The following is a 27,350-nucleotide window of genomic DNA, read 5'->3' on the forward strand; positions in this document are numbered from 1 at the left end:
TATGTTCACCATTCCATTTAATCTATAGCTATCACTTAACCTTATTAAACGTTAACATTGTCAAAGATCTTCTCTGCAACTACCCAGAACCAATTTTAACAAAACTTTGTGTCATTGATCCTTATTTTTTCCAGTATAAGTGTGGGTTTTTTTTATTCTGGACAATCACCAAAAAATCACAACCATACCCACCATGGCTAAAAGTAGATAAAAGGGATAAAAAGCAGTTTTTAGCTAAAATCTTAAAAAACTTAATCCATATATAAGAGCAAAGAAAAAATAAAATGATTCACAGATTGTAACATGCACATGTATATCTGGCCGGTTTCATTTGCAAGGGATGCCACATGTGGAGCAGGATCTGCTTACCCTTCCAGAGGACCTGAGATCACCCCCAGTTTTTGGTAGGGTTTGTGTTGCTAAGTCTTTAGTTTTCTATGTTGTGTTTTGTGTACTATTATTTGACTATTTGTCTTTTTATTTTTAGCCATGGCGTTGCCAGTTTGTTTTCAATCTACAAGTTTGACTGTCCCTCTGGTATCTTTCGTCCCTCTTTTACCTTGACCTCATTTTCATGGTTCATTGGTCAATGTTAATTTTCTGTGTTTTTGGTCTGATTTTCAAAAACTATAAGCAGATCAACCATATCATAAGTGTAGATAATTATTGTAAAGTGTCAATGTCTAACTGGCAGGATTCATCTGACCTTGACCTCATGTTCATGGTTCATTGGTCAATGTTAAGTTTTTGTGTTTTGATCTGTTTTTCAATAACCATTAATCGATATATCAACATTTTTTGGTATATTGAATCATAATTGTATGTAGTACATGTTAGTCTGAAAGGATTATCTGACATTGATTTCATTGCCATGGATATTTAAAATCATTGTGTTTGTAAAATTTGCAGAAAAACATTTATATTGGAAACTTTCTACATGAAATCAGTGCTCAGTAAAATAGGAGAGATTTCAGCATGTGCACTACCATTTGGGGATTAGGAAATACATTCTATACATTGATCTGTGATCAAGGATCAAGTTTTGTGATAAGGTTTGTTTTTCAGATACTATGAACAGTAGGTCAACTATTTGTTGTTTATGAATGATTATAAGGTGTACATGTCTGCCTGGCAAGTATCTCCATGACCTTGACCTCACTTTCATGGCTGATTGGTCAATGTTAAGTTTGCGTCTGTGTCTCAGATGCTTTTAAGCAGTATGTCAACTATATTTGGTGTATGGATTGATACATAAAAAATGAGCATGTCTATCTGGCAGAATGAGAATAAAAAAAAATATTGCTAAAAGTATACAAAGGTATAATAATTTTCTTTATTCTACATAATTCCACTATCTTCAGCAAATTTGTATATGACCGACAAATAAGTACACATCTAAACATCAAATTATATTTATTCAAAGATGATTATAGAATACTGTTAACTGATCATTTATGTGAACATATGACACATTACTTTCTTCAAATCCAAAGAATCAATTTTCAAAATCAAAGTCGGGAACATGGTTATCAAACCGGATTTAATAACTGATTAATCACTTTTAACACTTTATATCTTGAAAAACATAATTAATATTTGAATCAAAATTAAATATTTCCCATCACATCAAAAAACCTGTAATAGTGAAAATAAGGGTAATGTACATTACCGAAAAGTAATATTTCATTGAGGGGAGATAATTTACATAATGTAATATTTCATTGAGGGGAGATAATTTACATAAAGAAATATTTCATTGAGGGGAGATTATTAAACTGTACATCACTGCAAATAAATCAGACTTTTGACCTTATTTTCTTAAGGTGTATGTGTAATTCATCTGCTTTTAAAATATAATTCATTTGTATTGATACTTAACTTTTGTTCTATTTTCGAAGATTTTTTCTTGTGTACTATTATACAAAATCTCAATGAAATGTTGAACATATAAAAATAAATGTCTCTTTTCTAGAAAATAATTACAAAAACTTTTAATTTCTTATACAGTTTTCTATTTAATGTATATATTACATGTATAAACATTTTTTCAAACAATATTGTGAAAATCTTGTACACATTTTAGTGATACCATCTAGTATATACTTTAAGGTGGTACCCAACACCTGGACTAATATTAATTTGGCTAGTCATCACTGAACTAGTATATATTTGTTTAGGGGCCAGCTGAAGCACGCCTCCGGTTGCTGGAATTTCTCGCTACATTGAAGACCTGTTGGTGACCTTCTGCTGTTGTTTTTTCTATAGTCAGGTTGTTGTCTCTAAAGACACATTTCCCGTTTCCATTCTCAATTTTATAAATTTTCATAAAATTTTGACAAACTGTTTACTTTGTCCCTTTGACAAAAATATAAAAATTAAAAAAAAAAATTGAGGGGAGATAATTTACATAAAGAAATATTTCATTTAGGGGAGATTATTAAACTGTACATCACTGCAAATAAATCAGACTTTTGACCTTATTTTCTTAAGGTGTATGTGTAATTCATCTGCTTTTAAAATATAATTCATTTGTATTGATACTTGACTTTTGTTCTATTTTCGAAGATTTTTTCTTGTGTACTATTATACAAAATCTCAATGAAATGTTGAACATATAAAAATAAATGTCTCTTTTCTAGAAAATAATTACAAAAACTTTTAATTTCTTATACAGTTTTCTATTTAATGTATATATTACATGTATAAACATTTTTTCAAACAATATTGTGAAAATCTTGTACTCATCTTAGTGATACAATCTAGTATATAAATTAAGGTGGTACCCAACACTTTGACTAATATTAATTTGGCTACTCATCACTGAACTAGTATATATTTGTTTAGGGGCCAGCTGAAGCACGCCTCTGGGTGCTGGAATTTCTTGCTACATTGAAGACCTGTTGGTGACCTTCTGCTGTTGTTTTTTCTATAGTCAGGTTGTTGTCTCTTAAGACACATTTCCCGTTTCCATTGTTTACTTTGTCCCTTTGACAAAAATATAAAAATTTCAAAAAAAATTAAACCAACCACTTTATCAGATAAATTTCATTGGTTATAAAGCAGTTTGACAAACACTAATTTGATCATTGTAAAGTTTGATTAAAATGTTTAGCTGATTTTTACAGAGTTATCTCCCTGTAGTGTTAGGTACCACCTTAAAAACACTGTTGAAACACAGATTTGTCTCACCTTTATGAGATTTTGAAAATGTAATGCTTATGTCGAAATTAAAATGGCAATACTTTACAACAAACTATGCAAAAAAAAATCAAATATACAAAAGATACCACTAAATATGATTTATAATTACCACTAGTTGCTTCCTTTAATCGGACCTAATCACAAACTTTAACAAATTGTTGATAGCTACTACAGAAAGAGCACGCCATAGTCCTGCCCTCCACTACTTCAAAGCAACAAGACATAAACAAATTGACATCCTATTAAATGCACAAAAATCAATTGTACAAATATTTTTTTCAATGAATTAATGATTGTTCTAGCTGCAATATCAAGGAAATTTTATAAACATTTAAGTGATACCATCTATATGTTACAGGGAATTTGTGAAATCAGTGATTTTGTAAAATCACTGAAATTTCAGGGAATTTGTAAAATCACTGAACTGATTAGTGATTTTATAAAATCCCTGATTTTGACCAGTGATTTTACAAAATCCCTGAAATAATTAAGATCTTTTTTACAGATTCAATGATTAAATTCAGGGAATTTGTAAATTACATTCATTCATTTTTATTTAGAAATCTGTGAAAAAAGACTACAACAATTACACTAAATAAGTTTGAGGTTAATCTAGTCTTTATTTTAATATTAATTGAGCAGTTTTCAAGCACAAAACAACTGACATACTGTAGAACAATGGCTCAGGCACAAATGTCTTGAAATCAAGAGCAAACATACACACAAAAGTTACTTCAAATAATTGAGGTAAAATTAAAATGCAACATATGGAACCAGGGAAAATATGATAAACATTTTGGAATATTTTGTCAATGAGCCACAGAAAGAAGACACAACAAGCTCTTATCACTACCGTGTTTGAAAGAAAGTTACTGTTTATTATAGTTTTTCTGTATAATTACTGTAGAAAATAAAACCAATTACATCAATTTTTTTTAAATCAAATATAAAAACTGAACATAAGGTTGATTGCTGTCATTACAGAAGAAAAAAATAATATGTAAGGTATAAGAAATTGAGTGGGTTAGGGTATGAGATCCAGTGGCAAATATTACATGCATATCAGATCAAGAGCATCTTATTGCTGCATGAAAATTGATATATAAAAATCAAATAAGTGTTGTATTATTAATTTGCTGCCTACAAAATAACATTTATATTCACAAAATAATAATAAAAAAAGACAACAGAAAATTTTGGTAATAATACTTTGTTTTGTACTTGCATGTTTATGAATAGGTTAATCTCACCAAGCAAAAATAAACAAAGTTTTTCCTACTTCGGTCATTTATCAGACACATGTATTATATCACAAAGTGATGGTATAACTTTGAATAAGTTTCTAAAATTTCTCAACTCTTTTAATCCAAATAAAGTAAATATTTTGTTGATAAATGAAGGTATGAAGTTCTTCAATGTGAATTAAGATTTGAAAAAATTGTTAAAAACAATATTCATCAGATGAAGATGTTTTAAAAATATTATGTATGTCTTGAAGACATGTACAGCATAGTTAAGAAAATTCACATATCAATAGCTTATAGTGGTAGGGATGTCACCCAAACTTGTCTTGCAAAAATAAGCAAATTCAGAGTGGTCTAAATACCCGTTTTTAAAATGCCTTTTAGTCATTATCATTATACACAAGTTCTAGCTCATAGTGTTTATTAAACAAATATATTTCTAAATCATTAGTGATCATTCATTTGGTCTATCTTTATATTAAGAAAAACACATTTCTAATAGCATGTTATACTTTGTTGTAATCAGGGATTTTACAAAATCCCTAGTTCTATTTTCAGTGATTTTGTAAAATCCCTAACAATTTCAGGGATTTTACAAAACCACTGAAACTGTTAGTGATTTTACACAATCACCTATTAGTCCAGTGATTTTACAAAATCCCTGATTTTACAAAGTACCTTAAATACACTGTTGACATTTGTCTTGCCGTTATGAAATTTTGATAGTTTAATGCTAAGGGAGCTACCATTTGATTTTAAGAATAAACTAGTAAAGAAAAGAAGGACCTAATAAGAGTAAAAAATTTAAAAAAAAAGCAGGACAGAGATTACAACTAAAAAAAAACGCAGGACAAAATTTTTCATCATTGTTGTTTTCCTTAAACTGAAACTTTAACAAATTGTTGATAGCTACTACAGAAACAGCACGCCATAGTCCTGCCCTCCACTACATCAAAGCAGCTAAATGACAATGAATAAATGCACAAAATTCAACAATACAATTTTTTTTCCAATGAATTAATGATTGTGCTGCATATGTTTCACAAGCGATGATTTCATATAGCATCTGTAACTGCAGTATTGACAAACAAATGGATTGAATTTCTCATGAATTTGTTTCATATGGTCTTTTAGTAAGAAATTGTAAAAATATTTCTTGCCGCAAATTTGACACTGGAATTTCTTGTGTGCATGTTTATATTTCTCATGAATGTACAAAGACTTTTTGTTGGCTAAAATTTTTCCACAAATGTTGCATTGTTGTGGAGGTCCTTTCTTTTTAACCTTTTTTTCTATATTTTCAGAATGTTTTAATTTTCTGTGTTCATTTAGTTTGCCTCGATGATAAAACATTTTGCCACAAATCTCACACATTTCTTCTTTCTCCATATGCCGTTCACGAAAATGGGCATTGAAATTCTTTTTCTTGACAGTTAGACCACATTTATAACAAACTATCTTTCCTATTGTTATGGGTAAAGTGCTACTACTATTGGAAGTTTCATGATATTTTCTTACATGGGCGTTTAGATACCTTTTAAGTAGCGATTTACCACATTTATAGCAGACAACTCTTTTTTCTTCTTTTTTGGCGGAACTTTCTTCTGTATTGGGTGTACCTTCCCCTTTATAGTGTTCTTCCATATGTTTTTTCATCCTTTCATAACTTCCATCTTTCATATCACAAACATCACAATGATATTTGGTACCACGAATACCATGTACTTCGAATTCATGCTGTTTCTTTTTCACAAAGTAAGTGAACCTCTTTTCGCAAATTTCACACTTATGTCGATCTTTTCTTTTTTTATTATACCTCTTTATATTATAATCTTTTACATAATCTCTTCTATACTCTTTCTTTCTACTCCTCCATAGTTCTATAACTCCATCCTGATGATTTGTGTATTCATGATATGATCTATGTGCAAAAGAATGAAAAACTTGCCGACAGGTATAGCAAGTGTCACCATGACATTCTCCAACTTTGCGGCAAGCAATACAATCTAATTGATTACAAGAAAGTTGGTCAGTGTTTTCTGTACAAAAGTTAATTATATATTCACACTTTAAACATTTCTGTTTCTTGAACCTTTTTTTAAAATGCATTTTGTAATTTGATCCTCTTCTTTTAGTTACATTTTCCGTGCTTTCAGCAATTTTTTCTCTTTTCCCACAATAATGATCGTCTCCTATATATGCCAGCCGACAAAAGAGACAACATTTTGTGTCTGTCTGGTGGTGACTGTAAAAATGTGAGTACAACATTTCCAAAGAATCGAATGGACATTTGCATATAGTACAAAAAATTGATTTAAAGTTGAGTTTACAATTTCTGCATGTATATATCACTTGATTTTGTAGTTTAGTGTTCTCATTAAAGTCATCAACACCAGTTTCTTCCTCACATTCAGGACACTTCAAATAATTAGCTGTGCTCTGATTTTGAAGGTCTTTTAAGTTTTGTACTGCATCTTTCTGTCTATCGTAACATATTTCATACAAACCAGTCACACTATTCCTATTTTTCAATTGTTCCGTAATTTCCGTACATAAATGATTTTCAGCACAGTTTTCAGATTCAAAGATTGTCTCACATGAAATACACGCATGTTTATCATTGTGCTCATTAAAAATGTGTACATTTAATTTAGGCAGAGAAAGGAATCCCACTTTACAGATTTTACATTGACAAAATAACTGCTCCAATACCTGTCCAATTTTTTTCTCCTTCAACAATTTATTCTGTCTTTTACTAAGATTTGCCCATTTGGTTTTTCTTTGTCTTTTGATTATATGCATTTTATTTCTCCTTGTGATATATTTTAATTCTTTTTCATTGCAGCAGACGTGAACATTTCCTACATACATTTCTTCACAGAACCTACAACTTTTTGTATTAGTACAATGGACAAGGTAAAAATGGGAAGATAACTTTTCACATAACGTGAAAGTTTTACAAATTTTACAACCAATAGAGATAATTTCACTATTTACTTTTCCTTCATCAACTTTCCCTTCGTTTTTCACATATGCATCTTTTTTCTGATCTTCTTTCTGATTTAGCATATTTTGTACATGACCCTGTTCAAAAATACAAAAAATTTCATCAAAAATATAATTAGTATTTGATTTAAGTATTGTTTTTAACATATCGTCTAATTGAGTTTTGGTATCTACATGAATCACAGATTGTTTGGACAGTGTGTTTAATTCCTTATGATCCAGACTTCTCGTATTCACCGGTACATCAGATTGAATGTCTTGTCCAAAATTTACATCTTGAGATTTGTCCTTATGTTCAAAAAAGATGTGAGCATTCAATAGAGACTCTGAAAGAAAACCAATTTTGCATACAGAACAAACTCTTAGTACTTGATTTTTCAACTGTATGCTTTCACAGCTAGTATGTTCATCAAAATCATCTAGATAAACCTCCACAAGACATTTAGGACACCTCATCTTGATAATATCTTGTTCAAATTTTAAATTAAAAGCTTCTCTAAACTTCTCCACGATTGCTGTAATATCATCACTAATATCTGATACATTTGAATCTTTGTTACTATTGTTCACTAAATTTACCCTACTGTCAACTACATCCATTTTTTTAGTAACATTTTTACTGGCACCTATCAGTTCTTTGGTGACAATTGGTGGTTTGCTAGTAATGTTACTTTGAGTCTCAATTCCACTGTTAATTTGAGTCTCAATTTGACTGTTACTTTGAGTCTCAATTTGGCTGTTACTTTGAGTCTCAATTCGACTGTTATTTTGAGTCTCAATTTGACTGTTATTTTGAGTCTCAATTTGACTGTTATTTTGAGTCTCAATTCCAATTCGACTGTTACTTTGAGTCTCAATTTGACTGTTATTTTGAGTCTCAGTTCCACTAGAACTAGTACTTTCAACATAAACCAATCCATTTTCCAATAAAAAACTATCCAGATCTAGATAAGGAATGTATGGTATGTCATCTGACGTGGATGGTAGACTTATGCTCACTTGGGGATAGATATATAGCACTGAGAATTGATGACCACATGGATGTTTTTGCAGTTGAGTTGTCAAGTTATTTCCTGTAAAACTCTGGTTGCATGTTCGACAAAACCAAATATCAGTAGTATAAACCGTATTTAGCAGTTGGTCATTACTGCAATTAATTTTAGTCAGGATAACATCAATATCGTACGTAGCTTTATTAACCGATGAATTTGTTTCGTTTTCAACCGATGTATGCATTTTAGGGATAACCTTTTTTTTGTCCTGATGTTCGAGAGCCATTTCTTTTGGTACCGTATTCATCTCTTCAATTCTACGCTCAAAATGATGGACAAGATTTTCTTCTGTACTAACATACATCTGACCTCCCTTTTCAAGATGTGAGTAAGTTAGGTGCTTCTGTAAATTTCTGGCCAACCAAAATTCTTCACCACAAAATTTGCATAGTATCTTCCCAGTAGGCAACATTGGCACCATATGACTACGGATTAAACCTGAATTAAGAGAAAAAAAACATTAATGCAATCTGGAGCAAAAAACACAAGACATGAGACAAAGACCTTTATTACATACAGAAATTAAAATAGTTTTTCTTCTAAATTGTTATTTGCACCTGGTGTTAATCTTTTGTCCAGGTTAAGAATGTTACGACCCCACAATTCCCTTTCATATAGAAGTACAGGTTTAACACTGGAGTCAAAAAGTTTTAAGAGCAAAGGTGTATTATTTATATGTGTACAATAAAATTTACGTATAATCATGAAATTTACTTTTAAGAGATTTCTTACTTAGATCTTCAACTGCAGTACTTGAATAACCTGATGCTCTCATTACAATACCTAGGTTTTTATACTCCTGAAAAATTTTGATAAGATTTTGACCAGACTTTTTTTTACCTGATTAACTAAGCACTATTATTTGAGTTTTGTATATGTTCAGTGATAATTGCTAATTTTTACAATTCAATAGTTTTGTAGCCCTTCTTTGGTTTGAGACATTAAAATTATGTCAGTTGCATACATCAAACAGATAGGCAGATCCAGGGGGAAAATTTGGTTGATTATATAGGGAATCATTGAAGCATGACTGGAGCGGGCCCCCCTTAGGTGAGTCAGCGGGCCCACCTTGAGAGTTCTGGATCCGCCACTGAAACAATCTAAGGTTGTATTCCCTATACCTACAGGATCACATTTCTTATATAATTAAGCTATCACAGAGAGTCATTCATAGATAAATTGAAAAGATAGGAACTCAGTTTTCTAAAGCTTATTGATTTTTACATAGCATGTTGTTCTCAGTTACAAATAAATATAATCTTTTGCATAAGATCTTTACAAACAACTTACTTAGACAACTAGGGACTGCTGCTCCTCTGTAGTTGTTTGGGTTGCTAACGCTTCCTGTTTTAAAAAGAGGTTTGATTATACTTTCATGTCAGTTAACTGCTAGTAGTGTGTTGTTATTTATGTATTATTGTCATTTTATTTATTTTCTTTTGTTACATCTTTTGACATCGGACTCGGACTTCTCTTGAACTGAATTTTAATGTGCGTATTGTTATGCTTTTACTTTTCTACATTGGCTATAGGTATAGGGGGAGGGTTGAGATCTCATAAACATGTTTAACCCCGCCGCAATTTTGCGCCTGTCCCAAGTCAGGAGCCTCTGGCCTTTGTTAGTCTTGTATGATTTTAAATTTTAGTTTCTTGTGTATTATTCGGAGTTAAGTATGACGTTCATTATCACTGTACTATTATGCATATTTTTAGGGGCAAGCTGAAGGACACCTACGGGTGCGGAAATTTTGCTACATTGAAGACCCATTGGTTGCCTTCGGCTGTTGTCTGCTCTATGGTCGGGTGGTTGTCGCTTTGACATATTCACCATTTCCTTTCTCAATTTTATTTCTGTCCAACTTCTAGGAAACAAAGTTAATTTCGAAATGATATTGAAAAGTTTGCAAACACAATTCAACATATTCACACTAGAAGATTTATGTTATATATGTATATTTTTCCTTGCTGTCAGTCAAACAGAAAAATTGGTTCTGTGGATTCATTATTATTCGTTGGATACCAATTTCGTGGTTTTCATGGGTACAGGTAAACCATGAATTTAAATATTCAACGAAGTACAAATTTTCTATCAGGTCGTATACAGACTTTGGCAAAACCACAAAATCACATATCCACAAAAAGGCAAATTTTTCGCTATCCACTAAAAAGGCAAATTTTCTGCAATCCATGAAAATTGGTACCCAAGAAAATAAATGATTCAACAGTATTCCACAAACAATAATGAAAATATCAATATGTGTTCTACAAGGATTACCAATTATTCACCTTTCATCTGATTCCTTTAATAACTACTAAAAGATGTTTTACATATAGTTTTTATTTTACACCTATGCATAGAAACTGGTTTTTAATCTGTACTACTTTCAATTTTCTTCAAAAGGGCTTGATTTGATGGTAATACAACTTACAATAATCCATCCAAAATATATTTGCTAATAAATTAACTGACAAACAGTGCTACAGGTGGTCTTGTGATTTGCAGTGAGGTGTGAGTTTCTCCATGTTGAAGGCTGCATTGTGACTTAGGGATGAAGAGCAGCAATAAAGCACTATTCCTTTGCATTGTGTGTTTTTTGCTGTGCATATACTGATAGATGGATTGATGGTTATCCCATTTACTTTGTTTTATAGAAGATTAAGATGGTACATAACACTACAGGGAGATAACTCTGTAAAATCAGCTGAACATTTCAAACACATATATATCCAATGAAATTTTTCTGGCTAGTTGTTTGGTTCAAGTGTTTTAAATTTTCGATATTTTTGTCAAATGACCAAAGCAAATATTTTTCAAAATTTTTATGAAAATTAAACAAGCCAAATTAATTTTAGTTAAGGTGTTTGGTACCAACTTAACTTCCACTAAATATATGAAGTCTTAAGAAACTGATCTATTAAACTAAAATTAGGTATTAGAATTTCAAATATTTTGGCCAAAGCATCATTGGTTTTGATTAATTTCATGGTCTCTAATACTGTGTAATACATGTATCTTTGAGATGCTTAATATTTTCGAAACAATAGATTTGATTTAAACGTTTAACTGATTTTTACAGAGTTATCTCCCTGTAACATACCACCTTAAGTAGAAAACTTAAAATTGCTGATGCAGACCAAAAAGCAACAACTATGTCTTGCTTTCTGCTTCTTATGGGTATTTCACAGTCCAGAGGACTAGACGGAGCAAGCTCAGTAAAACAGTAATCATTACCATAAAATCAAAAATTGATTATGGCAACTACATGTATTAAAATGCTATTAATCTTCTTCTAATGCAATACTTTCAATTTGGTCAAAAATTTTAATTTTGAATATCCCATCAATGTAAACTGCAATTGTGCAACATTTTTGTCAATGACTCTGACCATAAAGTGTCCATATGATAATAGATTTCCTCAAATTAAAATTGGAATTACAATTTAAATTTGACCAAAAGATAGCTGAATACAATAGAGAACTTTTGAGTTTAATGCAATTCTAATAAAAACTTTGGTTGGTTTTTGTGAACATCATTAGTGTGTTTAGGGGCATCTTCAATTCTATTCCAATGTTAAGCGATAAAACTATGATGCTGTAATGCACGAATCATTCAGCAAATTGAATTCTCATAATTAACAATCAGCACTGCTGACATTGGGGAATTGTGATTAAGTACCTACTGAAGAAACATTATTTCTAGTTTATCCTGCACAATGATGATCACCATGACGTTTGATGACTATTAATAGTGTAGGGATACAGACGAACCCCTCTATCTGGTAAATGATGTCGAAAAGGTATGCATAATTGAATTTTTTTCCAGAGAAGGACAAACTTGAAAGTGGTCTAGAAGGTACTGTTTAACCCCCCCCCCCCCCCTTTCCCCCCAAAAAAAGGGTATAACTAAAATAGGACTTTACATATGCATTGTAGTTACCTTTTATATTTGTATCTGGATCATCAAATTTTCCCTGGTATCTCTTTTCTCCTGAGTTATATATAGAAATTAATGAAAAAAAAAATAGTTTTAGAATTCACAACTTTGATGATTTTAAGTATTTGCTTCAATTTAAATATTCATAAAAATCAATCTAAGGAAAAAGATAAGTTAGGGTTGTTAAAAGCTCATTTTGATTTATTTCTATAACTTTCTCATAGTTGTAATTTCAAAAGTAAAACAAAACCAATTGGTAACATTTCACCATCATCATAAATACAATTTCATACGGTTGAATGTAGTGAATTAGAGTGAAATTATTTTCTCATGTCTTTTCATGATGTAAAGGTGTCGCACCTATCTTGTAGTCAGTTTCCTGCCCAAAACAGGGGTTTTCGTCATTAAACACAACAGCTGATAAGATTGACAGCACTAAAGGGTTGTTTTTCTTTAAATTATTATGTTTTGTGAAGTATATAATTATAGATTATGGTTGATTATCTCAACGAGATTGATTTTCTCGCTTCAGCTGGTACAGTGAAAGTGAGAAAAGCAATCGAGTTGAGATGACCAATGATAATCTGTTTATCACTATTTTACCTATGACGACGTTGTCAATTTCAATGTCAATTTCGTTAGCAACGCCACATGGCCTCCTTGGTTTCTAGCGATAATTTTTCCATCTCAAGCGAGAAGCATGATATGAAAATTATCACAAAAAAGATCAAAGGAAAAATGCACAAAATAGCGATAATTGCATATAATATACTTCGCACAACATAATACCAAAAAGTTACGTATAATATATACAAAATTGTTTTTTTTTATAACGCTCATGTGTAACATATTTTTAAAATAAACAAAGCAGCGGCCTTGTCGTGTAGATTTGCACTTACATTATTGTTTGTGTATTCTTTACACTTTCACAGTATGCTTTTAAATGTTTTTTTTTTCAAAGGCATACATGATCATTGGGTGACGTACATGAGACTAGTATTAATATGTAGAGAAGTTTAAAATAGAATGAAGGTTGTTACAAGAGAATCATTAAAATAATCCTTATTTTTTAATTATTTTTAATAAATTCTCCTTTTATTCATATTCTATATAATAATCACATATTAAATGCGGGGAATAATTCAGCAAGATAGTTATTTATGATGCCCTAATTCTAAAGTTCCTGAAGTATACATTTGAAGAAAGGGCCTATGCCTTGTCCCACACATTTGTTTATAAAGACGAGAAAAGTAACAAACCTGCTGTCATTGTATGACTATCCATCTTTTTCTTTATTTTGAACACAGACTTGGCTGAAAAAAACAAAACTATAAGTTTAATACCACCATTGTTTACTCTATTAGTCTATGAGTAAAGTTTTTTTCCTGTCCAGTACTTTAGAACAAATTTCACATTTTTTGGATTAATTTATTTTCATGGGTTCTATTTTCGTGGATTAAGGAAAACTAACATGTTCTTGGTTATTTAATTTCATGGTTTTTCCAAATTCTGTGTATGAGCATTTGTAAAACATGACAATCTTTAAGCATTTAATTTTGTGATTCACTTGTACCCAGGAAATCCAAGAAGATTGATTTTTAACAAATAACTATGAATCCATAGTAATGTTTCATTGCATATGAATAAATAACCATCACTGGAGTTAATCAATTAACTTTTCACCCTTTTTCTCTCCGCGTACAAGCTTCAGTAACCATGTAATCTTTAGTTTCCAAAATATTCTATAAAAACATCAATTAAAAAAATAATGGTGCTTTGAAACACCAAAGATATATAACTGATAACCCTCCTCCCCTCAGCCGTGGCATGTACATTAAATATGGACTACTGATAATTTCAGTAATTTTACATTTCTTTTAAAGTTCACTTTGCTGATATTTTATTATGCTTAAATTTGCATCTGTCTTTGCCAGGTTTTTTTAAATAGAAGGAAAGTCTATAAAGGAGTCCAAAAATATCATTTCATGGGCACTAATTGGTTCCTATCATTTTGATTTTGTTGTCAATCTTTTATTGGTGATAAAAATAGATACAAATGTTATTCAAGGACAACTCTTAACAGGTTTAACAAATATTTGCAGTTTATGTCACCCCTCAACAAACAGTAGATTCGTTTATTTTTGGTTGGTACCAACTTTTCTTGGATTGAGGAAAACTTGCATTTTTCGTGGTTATTTGATATCGTGGTTTCCTAAAAGTCTGCATTTAATCATACATCAAAGGAGTAGGTCCTGTAAGGACCGATTTTGGCCTCAAATTTCAGTTTCATCTGACGAAAGATTTTGACCACTTTTTAAACACTTAAGTGTCTATTTTATATGTTTCGATTAATTTATGTGAAAGTTTTTAACTTATTTCGTCATTAAAAATGGTCCGATTCAAGCTCAAATATGAAAAATCTACCAAATATGCGAAAAAAGGTAACTTTTCAGATGGTTTTTGTCAAAAACGAAAGTGGCCAAATCCGTGTTCATCCTCAACCTTTATATATGTTATGTATTATCATCAAATACAACTTCCATTTCAATATTTTGGATGAACACAAATGCGGCCACTTTCGTTTTACACGGAAACCGTCTAAAATTTAAGTAAAATGCTGGAATTGTTAAGATTTGAGTAATTTAGCATGACTTTATGGTGCTAGTACTCAATATATGTGCATTGTATTGTCAAAAACAGCCCATATTTATGCAGCAGCACCATTTTACTATCCAATAAATAACTAAAACTTTACATTTTAACGATTTTGTAAACTGCCAAATTTTGGGGCCAAAAAAGGGTCTTACCGGACCAACTCCTTTGCAATTCTTGCACCCACGAAATCCACGAAAATTGGTATCCAACAAATAATAATGAATCCATGGTCATCTTTAAAGACTTTTACATAGTTACCTGTAATATCTTCTTTATTGCTGGTACCAGGTTTAACAATATCCCTTTTACCAATATGATCATCTGCACCAGTTTTGTTGATTTTAGGCAACGAAGATTCTGTCTGTTAAATCAAAAATAAATGAGATTACTAGATGATCTAATTCTTTTATATATGATATGGCTGGTAAAGAAATCTTTTCCAAATGTTGTTTATCAATTGATTATAATCATGTGCATTTTAATAATTGTAATAATTCATCATGGTATAAATCTTTGTTGCACTCAGTATAATGTTTCTTGGTAAAGTGGACTGGAACTGAACATGTTACAGCCAATTGCGTTGAGTGTGTAGGTAACGGTAATATCTTTGGTAAGCTTACTTAATCACTGAACCATTAGCATCAATTGATTATAATTTTATTTAGATTCTCCAAAATATTCGTGATTCTCAGAAGTCTCAAATTTTAATGGGTTACCATTGTTTTTGGATTTTTTTTTAAATGATTTGTCAAAATGAGTTGATTTTTTTTTATTGAAATTGTATTGTCATGCACCAAAAAATACAATTAACATCATTTGGCAAGATTTTTTACTGTTATTTTGCTTTTCTTTCTACATTTCTGAAAAAGAAAACTAGTATGCATAATAGAGAACTAACCTCTGTTCTGGGTTTTTCCACAATTTCCAAACATTTTCGTTTTCTAGATCTCTTTTGGTGAGTAGTCTGCATGTCGGTATTTAAAGATTTTTTTTTATAAAGTATGGTTACTGAAAAAAAATTAATAAATATAATATATTGTGTAAAATAAAAGTCTCAGCTTAAAGCTGTAATAGTAACAAATTTTGCTTTATTCATTGATCTTAGAATTATACTAAAGATACTGTACTGAAAGATCATACAATGATGCCACTTGCAAAGTCCATGATTTTGTGTTCCGAAATTGAACAAAAAGAATTCATAGAATAAGTAAAACCCTTACTATAGTCAGCTATTTAAATCAGTTTAATACAAGAAAACTAACAGCCTGATTTAATAAGTGAAAAATAATGGACGAAACTATCCCTCAAATGCAGGCTCCTGACTTTGGACATAAATAATTCCAAGTTGAAATAATAGCCTGTTTATATGTATAATTACCCTTCTTGGTTTTAGGATGATGTAATATCTGTGCTGTCTGCGTTTCTGTTTGTAAATTAGATGCCTCAGCAACATCTTCTTGGTCTATATCAACATTTTGTGTTCCTAAATCCCATGGTCTGTCCAAGGTCACTTCCATTTGATCTCTATCCTTGACCTTTGAAGAGAATCTGCTAACCTCCTTTGGTCTACATTCTTGTTTCTTGGTCTTTTTCACTAAAATAGATGAATATAAGTTCAAATATGCAGTTTAAATTTCAGGTTAAAATGACAAAATTTCTGTGTGAGACTGGTTTTTTTTTCAAGACACATTGTTCCATAATAGACAAGAGTACATCTGATCACAAATGTGGGTCAGGGTTCTAATTTGGCATTATAATTAGAAAGGTTATATCATAAGGAACATGTATACTAAGTTTCAAGTTGATTGGACTTTCAAGAGACATTGTTCCATAATAGACAAGAGTACATCTGATCACAAATGTGATGACAACAATCTGTACAGGATCAATCTGGTATATTTGTATAGATAAACATAACTAGAGGCTCTAAAGAGCCTGTGTCGCTATCCTTGGTCTATGTCAGGGTTGGCAAAGTATTACCCACCCGGGAATTCCCGGGCGGGAAAACCTGGGTTTTCCCGGGCTGGGCAATACTCCCAGAAATGGGTAATAGTGGGCATTTCTGGGCAATATGATTTTTTAAGCTTATTTTAATACAAAATAGTAAAGACATGTTATAGTTTCGTAGAATAACAGCTAAATATATACTTTTTATACAGATAACCATTGACAGTCATTTCTAGAAAATTCAATTTCATTCTCTTCTCTATTAATTTTATATGTAGGCAGAATACAAGATTTGCACATTTAAAGATACCTTTTAATTACCAAGTATTGTTTCAGTTCATTCATATTGCTAAATAAACACCCTACAGGGTAATTCCATTAACACTTATAAAATTGAAAGGACTGATTATTGTTACATAAACAAATCTGTGTTCTAATCTGAATAATTACTTATTAATTAGTGACAGTACATATACATTCTTTAAATGTGATGTTTCTTTAATACATGTAATTGTTAATTCTTAATAGGAGCTACACTCATTTGAAAAAAAATGATTTATTTGCTTTCTATTTACAGTTTGCCAATCTTGACAAATGCTAAAAAAACAAAATAGGGTATAAATATCTTATTAAATGTATTGCATTTGTGTTTATCACTGAATCCACCTTAAAATTCAGACAAATATTTTATATTACCCAGTATTGCCCAGTATTACCCACTAAAACCCAGTAAAACCCGGGTTTTCCCAGTATTTCCCACTGGGCTGGGCAATACTCATAAAACCCAGGTTTTTGCCAACCCTGGTCTATGTGAATATTAAACAAAGGACGCAGATGGATTCATGACAAAATTGTGTTTTGGTGATGGTGATGTGTTTGCGGATCTTACTTTACTGAACATTCTAGCTGCTTACAATTATCTCTATCTATAATTAACTTGGCCCAGTAGTTTCAGAAGAGAAGATTTTTGTAAAAGATTACTATAATTTGCGAAAAAAATGGTTAAAACTTGACTATAAAGGGCAATAACTCCTAAAGGTGTCAACTGACAATTTCGATCATGTTGACTTATTTGTAGATCTTACTTTGCCAACATTTATTGTTTTTTACAGTTTATCTCTATCTATTATAATATTCAAGATAATAACCAAAAACAGCAAAATTTCCTTAAAATTGCCAGTTCAGGGGCAGCAACCCAACAACAGGATGTCCGATTCATCTGAAAATTTCAGGGCAAATAGATTTTGACCTGATGAACAATTTTACTTCATGTTAGATTTCCTTTAAATGCTTTGGTTTTTGAGTTATAAGCCAAAAACTGAATTTTACCCCTATGTTCTATTTTTAGCCGTGGCAGCCATCTTGGTTGGTTGACCAGGTCACGCCACACATTTTTAAAACTAGATACCCAAATGATGATTGTGGCCAAGTTTGATTTAATTTGGCCACGTAGTATCAGAGGAGAAGATTTTTGTAAAAGATTACTAAGATTTATGAAAAATTGTTAAAAATTGACTATAAATGGCAATAACTCCTAAAGGGGTCAACTGACCATTTCGGTCATGTTGACTTATTTGTAAATCTTACTTTGCTGAACATTATTGCTGTTAAAACAGTTTATCTCTATCTATAATAATATTCAAGATAATAACCAAAAACAGCAAAATTTCCTTAAAATGATCATTTCAGGGGCAGCAACCCAACAACGAGTTGTTAGATTCATCTGAAATTTTCGGGGCGGATAGATCTTGACCTGATGAACAGTTTAACCCCCATGTCAGATTTGCTCAAAATGCTTTTGTTTTTGAGTTATAAGTCAAAAACTGAATTTTACCCCTATGTTCTATTTTTAGCCGAAGTGGCCATCTTGGTTGATTGGCCGGGTCATGCCACACAGTTTTTAAACTAAATACCCCAAAGATGATTGTGGCCAAGTTTGGATTAATTTGGCCCAGTTATTAAGTTTCAGAGGAGAAGATTTTTGTAAAAGATTACTAAGATTTAAGAACTAGAGGCTCTCAAGAGCCTGTGTCGCTCACCTGTTACTGTATTTACTGATGTTGGTCATCTTGGTTGGTAGGTGGGGTCATTAGACACTTTTTTTAAATAGATACCATAGTGATGATTGTGGCCACGTTTAGTTTAATATGGCCCATAGTTTTAGAAAAGAAGATTTTTGTACAAGTTACAAAAATGACGAAAATTTGTTCAAAATTGACTATAAAGGGCAATAACTCCTTAAGGGGTACTCTTACAATTTTTATCATGTTGACTTATTTGTAGATCCTACTTTGCTGAACAAAATTGCTTTTTACAGTTTATCTCTATCTATAATAGTATTCAAGATAATAACCAAAAACTGCAAAATTTCCTTAAAATTACCAATTTTAGGGCAGCAACCCAATAACGAGATGTCAGATTCATCTGAAAATTTGCAAGGGGATAGATCTTATTCTGATGGACATTTAAATCTTGAAAGATTTGCCCTAAATGTCTTATTTTTAAAGATATAAATCAAAAACTGCATTTTACCACTATGTTCTAATTTTAGCCGTGTCGGACATTTTTTTTGGAAGGCGGTGTCATTGGACACATTTTTCAAACTATATACCACAATGATAATTTTCTCCAAGTTTGGTTTAATTTGGCCATGTAGTTTCAGAGAAGAAGATTTTTGTACAAGTTACAAAAACTGACTAAAATTTGTTAAAAATTGACTATAAAGGGCAATAACTCCTTAAGGGGTTGACTGACAATTTTGGTCATGTTGACTTATTTGTAGGTTTTACTTTGCTGAACATTATTGCTGTTTACAGTTTATCTTTATCTATAATAGTTTTCAAGATAATAACCAACCAGATGCTCCGCAGGGCGTAGCTTTATACGACCGCAGAGGTTGAACCCTGAACGGTTGGGGCAAGTATGGACACAACATTCAAGCTGGATTCAGCTCTAAATTTGGATTGTGATTAAATAGTTGACACAGCATAGGTTTCTGACACAGAATGAATGTGTTCTAATGAACTTAAAATTTTTGTTTTCTCTTAGAGCAATTCACTATGCTGTTGAATATTAATCCTCTCAAAAAAATGTTTGAAGAAATTTTCTTTTTTATTTATGAAATTTCAAATGAGAAAAATTGATCCCAATTTTTTTAATCACATCCCCCTTTCCCTTATTCCAAAACTAATCTCAATTAAAATTTCTAATGGAGTTTGCAACAATAACTACTCATTTAAATACATCATAAAATATTAAGATGTAAAAAAACTGCTTGTTATCACTGAATGGTAAAGATTATTTTAATTTATCAGTTGGTAGTAAAAAGTGAATATACATTGTATATTGTATATAACAAAGATTTAAGTTGATTCTGGACAAAGAAAGATAACTCCAATTAAAAAAAAATCTTGCTATTGCACAATATTTTGCAATTAGATATTTCTTGCTTACTATTCTGGACAAAGAAAGATAACTCTAATTAAAAAAAAATTTGCTATTTCACAATATTGTGCAATTAGATATTTCTTGCCATTGCGCAATACTGTGCAACTGAAAAGACTTGCTATTGCACAATACTTAATATAATAATTTTAGATCCTGATTTGGACCAACTTGAAAACTGGGCCCATAATAAAAAATCTTAGTACATTTTTGGATTCAGCATATCAAAGAACCCCAAGATTTCAATTTTTGTTAAAATCAGACTAAGTTTAATTTTGGACCCTTTGGACTTTAGTGTAGACCAATTTGAAAACAGGACCAAAAATGAAGAATCTACATACACAGTTAGATTTGGTATATCAAAGAACCCCATTTATTCAATTTTTGATGAAATCAAACAAAGTTTAATTTTGGACCCCGATTTGGACCAACTTGAAAACTGGGCCAATAATCAAGAATCTAAGTACATTTTTAGATTCAGCATATCAAAGAACCTAACTGATTCATTTTTTGTCAAAATCAAACTAAGTTTAATTTTGGACCCTTTGGACCTTAATGTAGACCAATTTGAAAACGGGACCAAAAGTTAAGAATCTACATACACAGTCATGACAGTTAGATTCGGCATATCAAAGAACCCCAATTATTCAATTTTGATGAAATCAAACAAAGTTTAATTTTGGACCCTTTGGGCCCCTTATTCTGTTGGGACCAAAACTCCCAAAATCAATACCAACCTTCCTTTTATGGTCATAAACCTTGTGTTTAAATTTCATAGATTTCTATTTACTTATACTAACGTTATGGTGCGAAAACCAAGAAAAATGCTTATTTGGGTCCCTTTTTGGCCCCTAATTCCTAAACTGTTGGGACCTTAACTCCCAAAATCAATACCAACCTTCCTTTTGTAGTCATTAACATTGTGTTTAAATTTCATTGATTTCTATTTACTTAAACTAAAGTTATTGTGCGAAAACCAAGAATAATGCTTATTTGGGCCCTTTTTTGGCCCCTAATTCCTAAACTGTTGTAACCTAAACTCCCAAAATCAATCCCAACCGTTCTTTTGTGGTCATAAACCTTGTGTCAAAATTTCATAGATTTCTATTAACTTAAACTAAAGTTATAGTGCGAAAACCAAGAAAATGCTTATTTGGGCCCTTTTTGGCCCCTAATTCCTAAAATGTTGGGACCAAAACTCCCAAAATCAATACCAACCTTCCTTTTGTGGTCATAAACCTTGTGTTAAAATTTCATAGATTTCCATTCACTTTTACTAAAGTTAGAGTGCGAAAACTAAAAGTATTCGGACGCCGGACGACGACGCCGACGCCAACGTGATAGCAATATACGACGAAATTTTTTTCAAATTTTGCGGTCGTATAAAAACTGCAAAATTTCCTTAAAATAACCAATTCAGGGGCAGCAACCTAACAACGGGTTGTCCGATTTATCTGAAAATTCTAGAGCAGATAGATCTTGACCTGATTAACAATTTTACCCTATGTCAGATTTGCTCTAAATGTTTTGGTTTCAAAGATATTAGCCAAAATATACATTTTACCCCTGTGTTCTATTTTTAGCCATGGCGGCCATCTTGGTTGGATGGCCAGGTCACCGGACACATTTTTTAAACTAGATACCCCAAGGATGATTGTGTCCAAGTTTGGTTAAATTTGGCCCAGTAGTTTCAGAGGAGAAGATTTTTGTAAAAGTTTAAGAACGACGGACGACAGACGCCAAGTGATGAGAAAAGCTCACTTGACCTTTCAGGTCAGGTGAGCTAAAAATGGTTAATAATTGACTATAAAGGGCAATAACTCCTTAAGGGGTCAACTGACCATTTCGGACAGGTTGACTTATTTGTAGATCTAACTTTGCTGAACAATATTGTTGTTTACAGTTTATCTCTATTTATAATAATATTCAAAATAATAACAAAAAACAGCAAAATTTCCTTAAAATTACCAATTCAGGGGCAGCAACCCAACAACGGGTTGTCTGATTCATCTGAAAATTTCAGGGCAGATAAAAACTTACCTGATGAACAATTTTACCCCTGTCAGATTTGCTCTAAATGCTTTGGTTTTTGAGTTATAAGCCAAAAACTGCATTTTACCCCAATGTTCTATTTTTAGCCATGGCGGCCATCTTGGTTGGTTGACCAGGTCATCGGACACATTTTTAAAACTAAATACCCCAATGATGTTTGTGGCCAAGTTTGGTTAAATTTGGCCCAGTAGTTTAAGAGGAGAAGATTTTTGTAAAAGTTAACAACGACGCCGGACGCCGGATGACGCCGGACGCAAAGTGATGGGAAAAGCTCACTTGGCCCTTCGTGCCAGGTGAGCTAAAAAACAAGAATGTGGCCATAGTACACAGATGCCCTTATTGCACTATCATTTTCTATGTTCCGTGGACCATTAAATTGGGGTCAGGATTCTAATTTGGCATTATAATTAGAAAGGTTATATCATAAGGAACATGTATACTAAGTTTCAAGTTGATTGGACTTCAAATTCATCAAAAACTACCTCAACCAAAAACTTAAACCTGATGCGGGACAAACAGACGGAGAACGAACAGATGAAAGAATGGACCCACAGACCAGAAAACATAATGCCCATAAATGGGGCATTAAACCAAAATGTGTCCCAAGTACACATATGTCTCACTTGGCTATTATTTTCTATGTTTAGTTGACCATGAAATTGGGGTCAAAACTTTAATTTGGCATTAAAATTACAAAGAACATATCATTGGGAACATGTGTACTAAGTTTCAAGTTGATTGGATGTTATGATCTTCATCAGAAACTACTTTAACCTGAAGTGGGACAGACAAATGAACGAATGAACCAATGGACACACAGTCTAAAAAAACATAATGCCCCTAAGTGGGGTATGAAAATTACAACAGTTAAATAAGCAATCAATTGCAATACTTTCTAAACAGGATATTGATATTTAAGGTCTTTCCTCTCCGCGAGGAAAGACCTTATTGTTTTTCTCCTGTTTTTTTTTTTTTTTTTTTTTTCATCCAGCATTTGTTTGACATGGCCTCCCCTCGTTTCTATTGGAGTTATCAAGACCAAATATGGACCATCGGTAGACCTCATCATGAAGTATTACCAGATGAGGCTGTGTAGGATTTCATCATCCCCTTTAGAAGTTATCTCCCTTTTATTGGGTTTTTTTCGATATGGCCCCCCTCGTTGTTTTTAAAGATATCATGACCTTATTTGGACAAAAGTTAGATCTCATCATGATGTGTTACCATATGAGGCTGCTAAGGATTTCATCATTCTCTATGAGAGTTACGTCCCCTTGAAGCAATTTCATTCTTTTACATTTTTCTCAAAAAGTATTCAAGATAGAATCGATTTGAAAACGGCAACATGTACAAGACCAGATGGCAATGATAATGAACATATACAATCATTTTGTTGTTAACCCTTATAAGGAGTTATTTCCCTTGAAAAAATATACACAATTTTTGAAAAATTGTATCTCGAGAACCGGAAGTCGTAAAGACTTGGGACCTACACCAATAATCTTAAATTCATGTGACCTTTAATTTGCACCCAAGGTCAAAGGTCACCGAGTGCAAAAAAAAAATTACGCTGCAATTTCAAGCTTTCATATTAAGAAAACGATAAGAGTTTGCTGCATACTTACAGCGTATAAAATGTTCCTCTCGACGAGCTCTAAATTTTATACTCTGAGCTCAAAAGAGTCCGACTGTCTGTTCAAAAGTTACGACGGGATGATTCTTAAAAGTATAGTATTGTGTGTATATCTTTTTAAAGGTAACAGATATCAACCTACTATAAACTGCAAAGATGATCAGTAGTTCAAGACCTTCAATTTGAGGTCAATGTCAGGTCATGATGAAATTTCACCTTGACCTTCACATTATACTATGACTTTGACCTTATGATATTTGAAAGGTCAAGTGGTCCTGAGTTGAATGGTGATAGTCCCATGTCTGTACGACTTCCGGTTCTCAAGTTTTGTATTGCATCATATATTTGATGATTAATTGTGACCTTGGTGAACTTTGAAATTGTCCAAATTCTTTTTCTATAATGTTGTCCTTCAACTGTTAATCATTTATCATTTAACAGATTTGAGATATCTATTGTCGTTTTAGAGATAATGCAGTTTGAAGTTTTGCGAGCGGAGGCATGTATTTCTGAATCATCAAGAGCTTACCACTTAAAATGTTTTAGAAATTGAAGAGGTTAACATAGTTATATGTTTGACTAAATACCAAAAACATTCCATTGAAAAAGACACCAAAAAAAATCAATTTGAAATTTTCAAGTTTTGCATTGACTTTGTAAGTTTCATAACTTCTATTTATATAGTTGATATTGCATCATTATTTGCACTTTGTCAAATGGGGTCATCTGATATATCAAATTGAAGGTCTTAACAAACTCTACTTAAAAATGAAAATTTTAAACCCCCTTTTCATCCCAGGGGGACGGGTGGGGTCATTTAGTGCAAACATTCAAATTTCTCAGATGGTAAGGTTGTCGCATATCAAATGAAAGAACATAAAGCGTACATTTCAAATTTCAAATTGACGTCTCCCAAAACTAGGTTGGATGGGGTCGTTGAGTGCAAAAAATAAATGTTCTTTTAAGGTAGGGTTGTTGTATATTTTTTCTCCTGTTTTTTTTTTTTTTTCATCCAGCATTTGTTTAACATGGCCTCTCCTTGTTTCTATTGAAGTTATCAAGACCAAATATGGACCATCGGTAGACCTCATCATGAAGTATTACCAGATGAGGCTGTGTAGGATTTCATCATCCCCTTTAGAAGTTCTCTCCCTTTTATTGGTTTTTTTCGACATGGCCCCCCCTCGTTGTTTTTGAAGATATCATGACCTTATTTGGACAAAAGTTAGATTTCATCATGATGTGTTACCATATGAGGCTGCTAAGGATTTCATCATTCCCTATAAGAGTTATGTCCCCTTGAAGCAATTTCTTTCTTTTAAATTTTTCTCAAAAAGTATTCAAGATAGAATCGATTTGAAAACGGCAACATGTACAGGACCACATGGCAATGTTAATTAACATATACAATCATTTTGTTTTTAACCCTTATAAGGAGTTATTTCCCTTGAAAAATATAAACAATTGTTGAAAAATTGTATCTCGAGAACCGGAAGTCGTAAAGACTTGGGACCTACACCAATAATCTTAAATTCATGTGACCTTTAATTTGCACCCAAGGTCAAAGGTCACCGAGTGCAAAAAAAAAATTACGCTGCAATTTCAAGCTTTCATATTAAGAAAACGATAAGAGTTTTCTGCATACTTACAGCGTATAAAATGTTCCTCTCGACGAGCTCTAAATTTTATACTCTGAGCTCAAAAGAGTCCGACTGTCTGTTCAAAAGTTACGACGGGATGATTCTTAAAAGTATAGTATTGTGTGTATATCTTTTTAAAGGTAACAGATATCAACCTACTATAAACTGCAAAGATGATCAGTAGTTCAAGACCTTCAATTTGAGGTCAATGTCAGGTCATGATGAAATTTCACCTTGACCTTCACATTATACTATGACTTTGACCTTGTGATATTTGAAAGGTCAAGTGGTCCTGAGTTGAATGGTGATAGTCCCATGTCTGTACGACTTCCGGTTCTCAAGTTTTGTATTGCATCATATATTTGATGATTAATTGTGACCTTGGTGAACTTTGAAATTGTCCAAATTCTTTTTCTATAATGTTGTCCTTCAACTGTAAATCATTTATCATTTAACAGATTTGAGATATCTATTGTCGTTTTAGAGATAATGCAGTTTGAAGTTTTGCGAGCGGAGGCATGTATTTCTGAATCATCAAGAGCTTACCACTTAAAATGTTTTAGAAATTGAAGAGGTTAACATAGTTATATGTTTGACTAAATACCAAAAACATTCCATTGAAAAAAACACCAAAAAAAATCAATTTGAAATTTTCAAGTTTTGCATTGACTTTGTAAGTTTCATAACTTCTATTTATATAGTTGATATTGCATCATTATTTGCACTTTGTCAAATGGGGTCATCTGATATATCAAATTGAAGGTCTTAACAAACTCTACTTAAAAATGAAAATTTTAAACCCCCTTTTCATCCCAGGGGGACGGGTGGGGTCATTTAGTGCAAACATTCAAATTTCTCAGATGGTAAGGTTGTCGCATATCAAATGAAAGAACATAAAGCGTACATTTCAAATTTCAAATTGACGTCTCCCAAAACTAGGTTGGATGGGGTCGTTGAGTGCAAAAAATAAATGTTCTTTTAAGGTAGGGTTGTTGTATATTTTTTCTCCTGTTTTTTTTTTTTTTTCATCCAGCATTTGTTTAACATGGCCTCTCCTTGTTTCTATTGAAGTTATCAAGACCAAATATGGACCATCGGTAGACCTCATCATGAAGTATTACCAGATGAGGCTGTGTAGGATTTCATCATCCCCTTTAGAAGTTCTCTCCCTTTTATTGGTTTTTTTCGACATGGCCCCCCCTCGTTGTTTTTGAAGATATCATGACCTTATTTGGACAAAAGTTAGATTTCATCATGATGTGTTACCATATGAGGCTGCTAAGGATTTCATCATTCCCTATAAGAGTTATGTCCCCTTGAAGCAATTTCTTTCTTTTAAATTTTTCTCAAAAAGTATTCAAGATAGAATCGATTTGAAAACGGCAACATGTACAGGACCACATGGCAATGTTAATTAACATATACAATCATTTTGTTTTTAACCCTTATAAGGAGTTATTTCCCTTGAAAAATATAAACAATTGTTGAAAAATTGTATCTCGAGAACCGGAAGTCGTAAAGACTTGGGACCTACACCAATAA

At 32.0% G+C, this 27,350-nt stretch overlaps 2 protein-coding genes across 3 annotated transcripts in view; one reads left to right on the plus strand and one right to left on the minus strand.

Annotated features, from left to right (window-relative positions):
- LOC139489785 (uncharacterized) overlaps window positions 1-27,350 on the plus strand; it is a 324,072-nt gene that overhangs the window by 211,787 nt on the left and 84,935 nt on the right. The gene's annotated exons all lie outside the window — the stretch shown is intronic.
- The window catches only part of LOC139489788 (uncharacterized), a 38,109-nt gene continuing 16,089 nt past the window's right edge, over window positions 5,331-27,350 (minus strand). The window contains exons 3-9 of the mRNA XM_071276628.1: window positions 16,471-16,686; window positions 15,991-16,100; window positions 15,351-15,453; window positions 13,697-13,750; window positions 12,441-12,491; window positions 9,794-9,847; window positions 5,331-8,941 (exon numbers count right to left, since the gene is read on the minus strand). Coding sequence (XP_071132729.1) covers window positions 5,463-8,941; window positions 9,794-9,847; window positions 12,441-12,491; window positions 13,697-13,750; window positions 15,351-15,453; window positions 15,991-16,100; window positions 16,471-16,686 — 4,067 coding nt within the window. The 3' untranslated portion in view covers window positions 5,331-5,462. The remainder of the gene's footprint in view (window positions 8,942-9,793; window positions 9,848-12,440; window positions 12,492-13,696; window positions 13,751-15,350; window positions 15,454-15,990; window positions 16,101-16,470; window positions 16,687-27,350) is intronic.

The sequence above is a fragment of the Mytilus edulis genome, chromosome 9 (assembly GCF_963676685.1).
Source record: "Mytilus edulis chromosome 9, xbMytEdul2.2, whole genome shotgun sequence".
NCBI classification, from domain to species: Eukaryota; Metazoa; Mollusca; class Bivalvia; order Mytilida; family Mytilidae; genus Mytilus; species Mytilus edulis.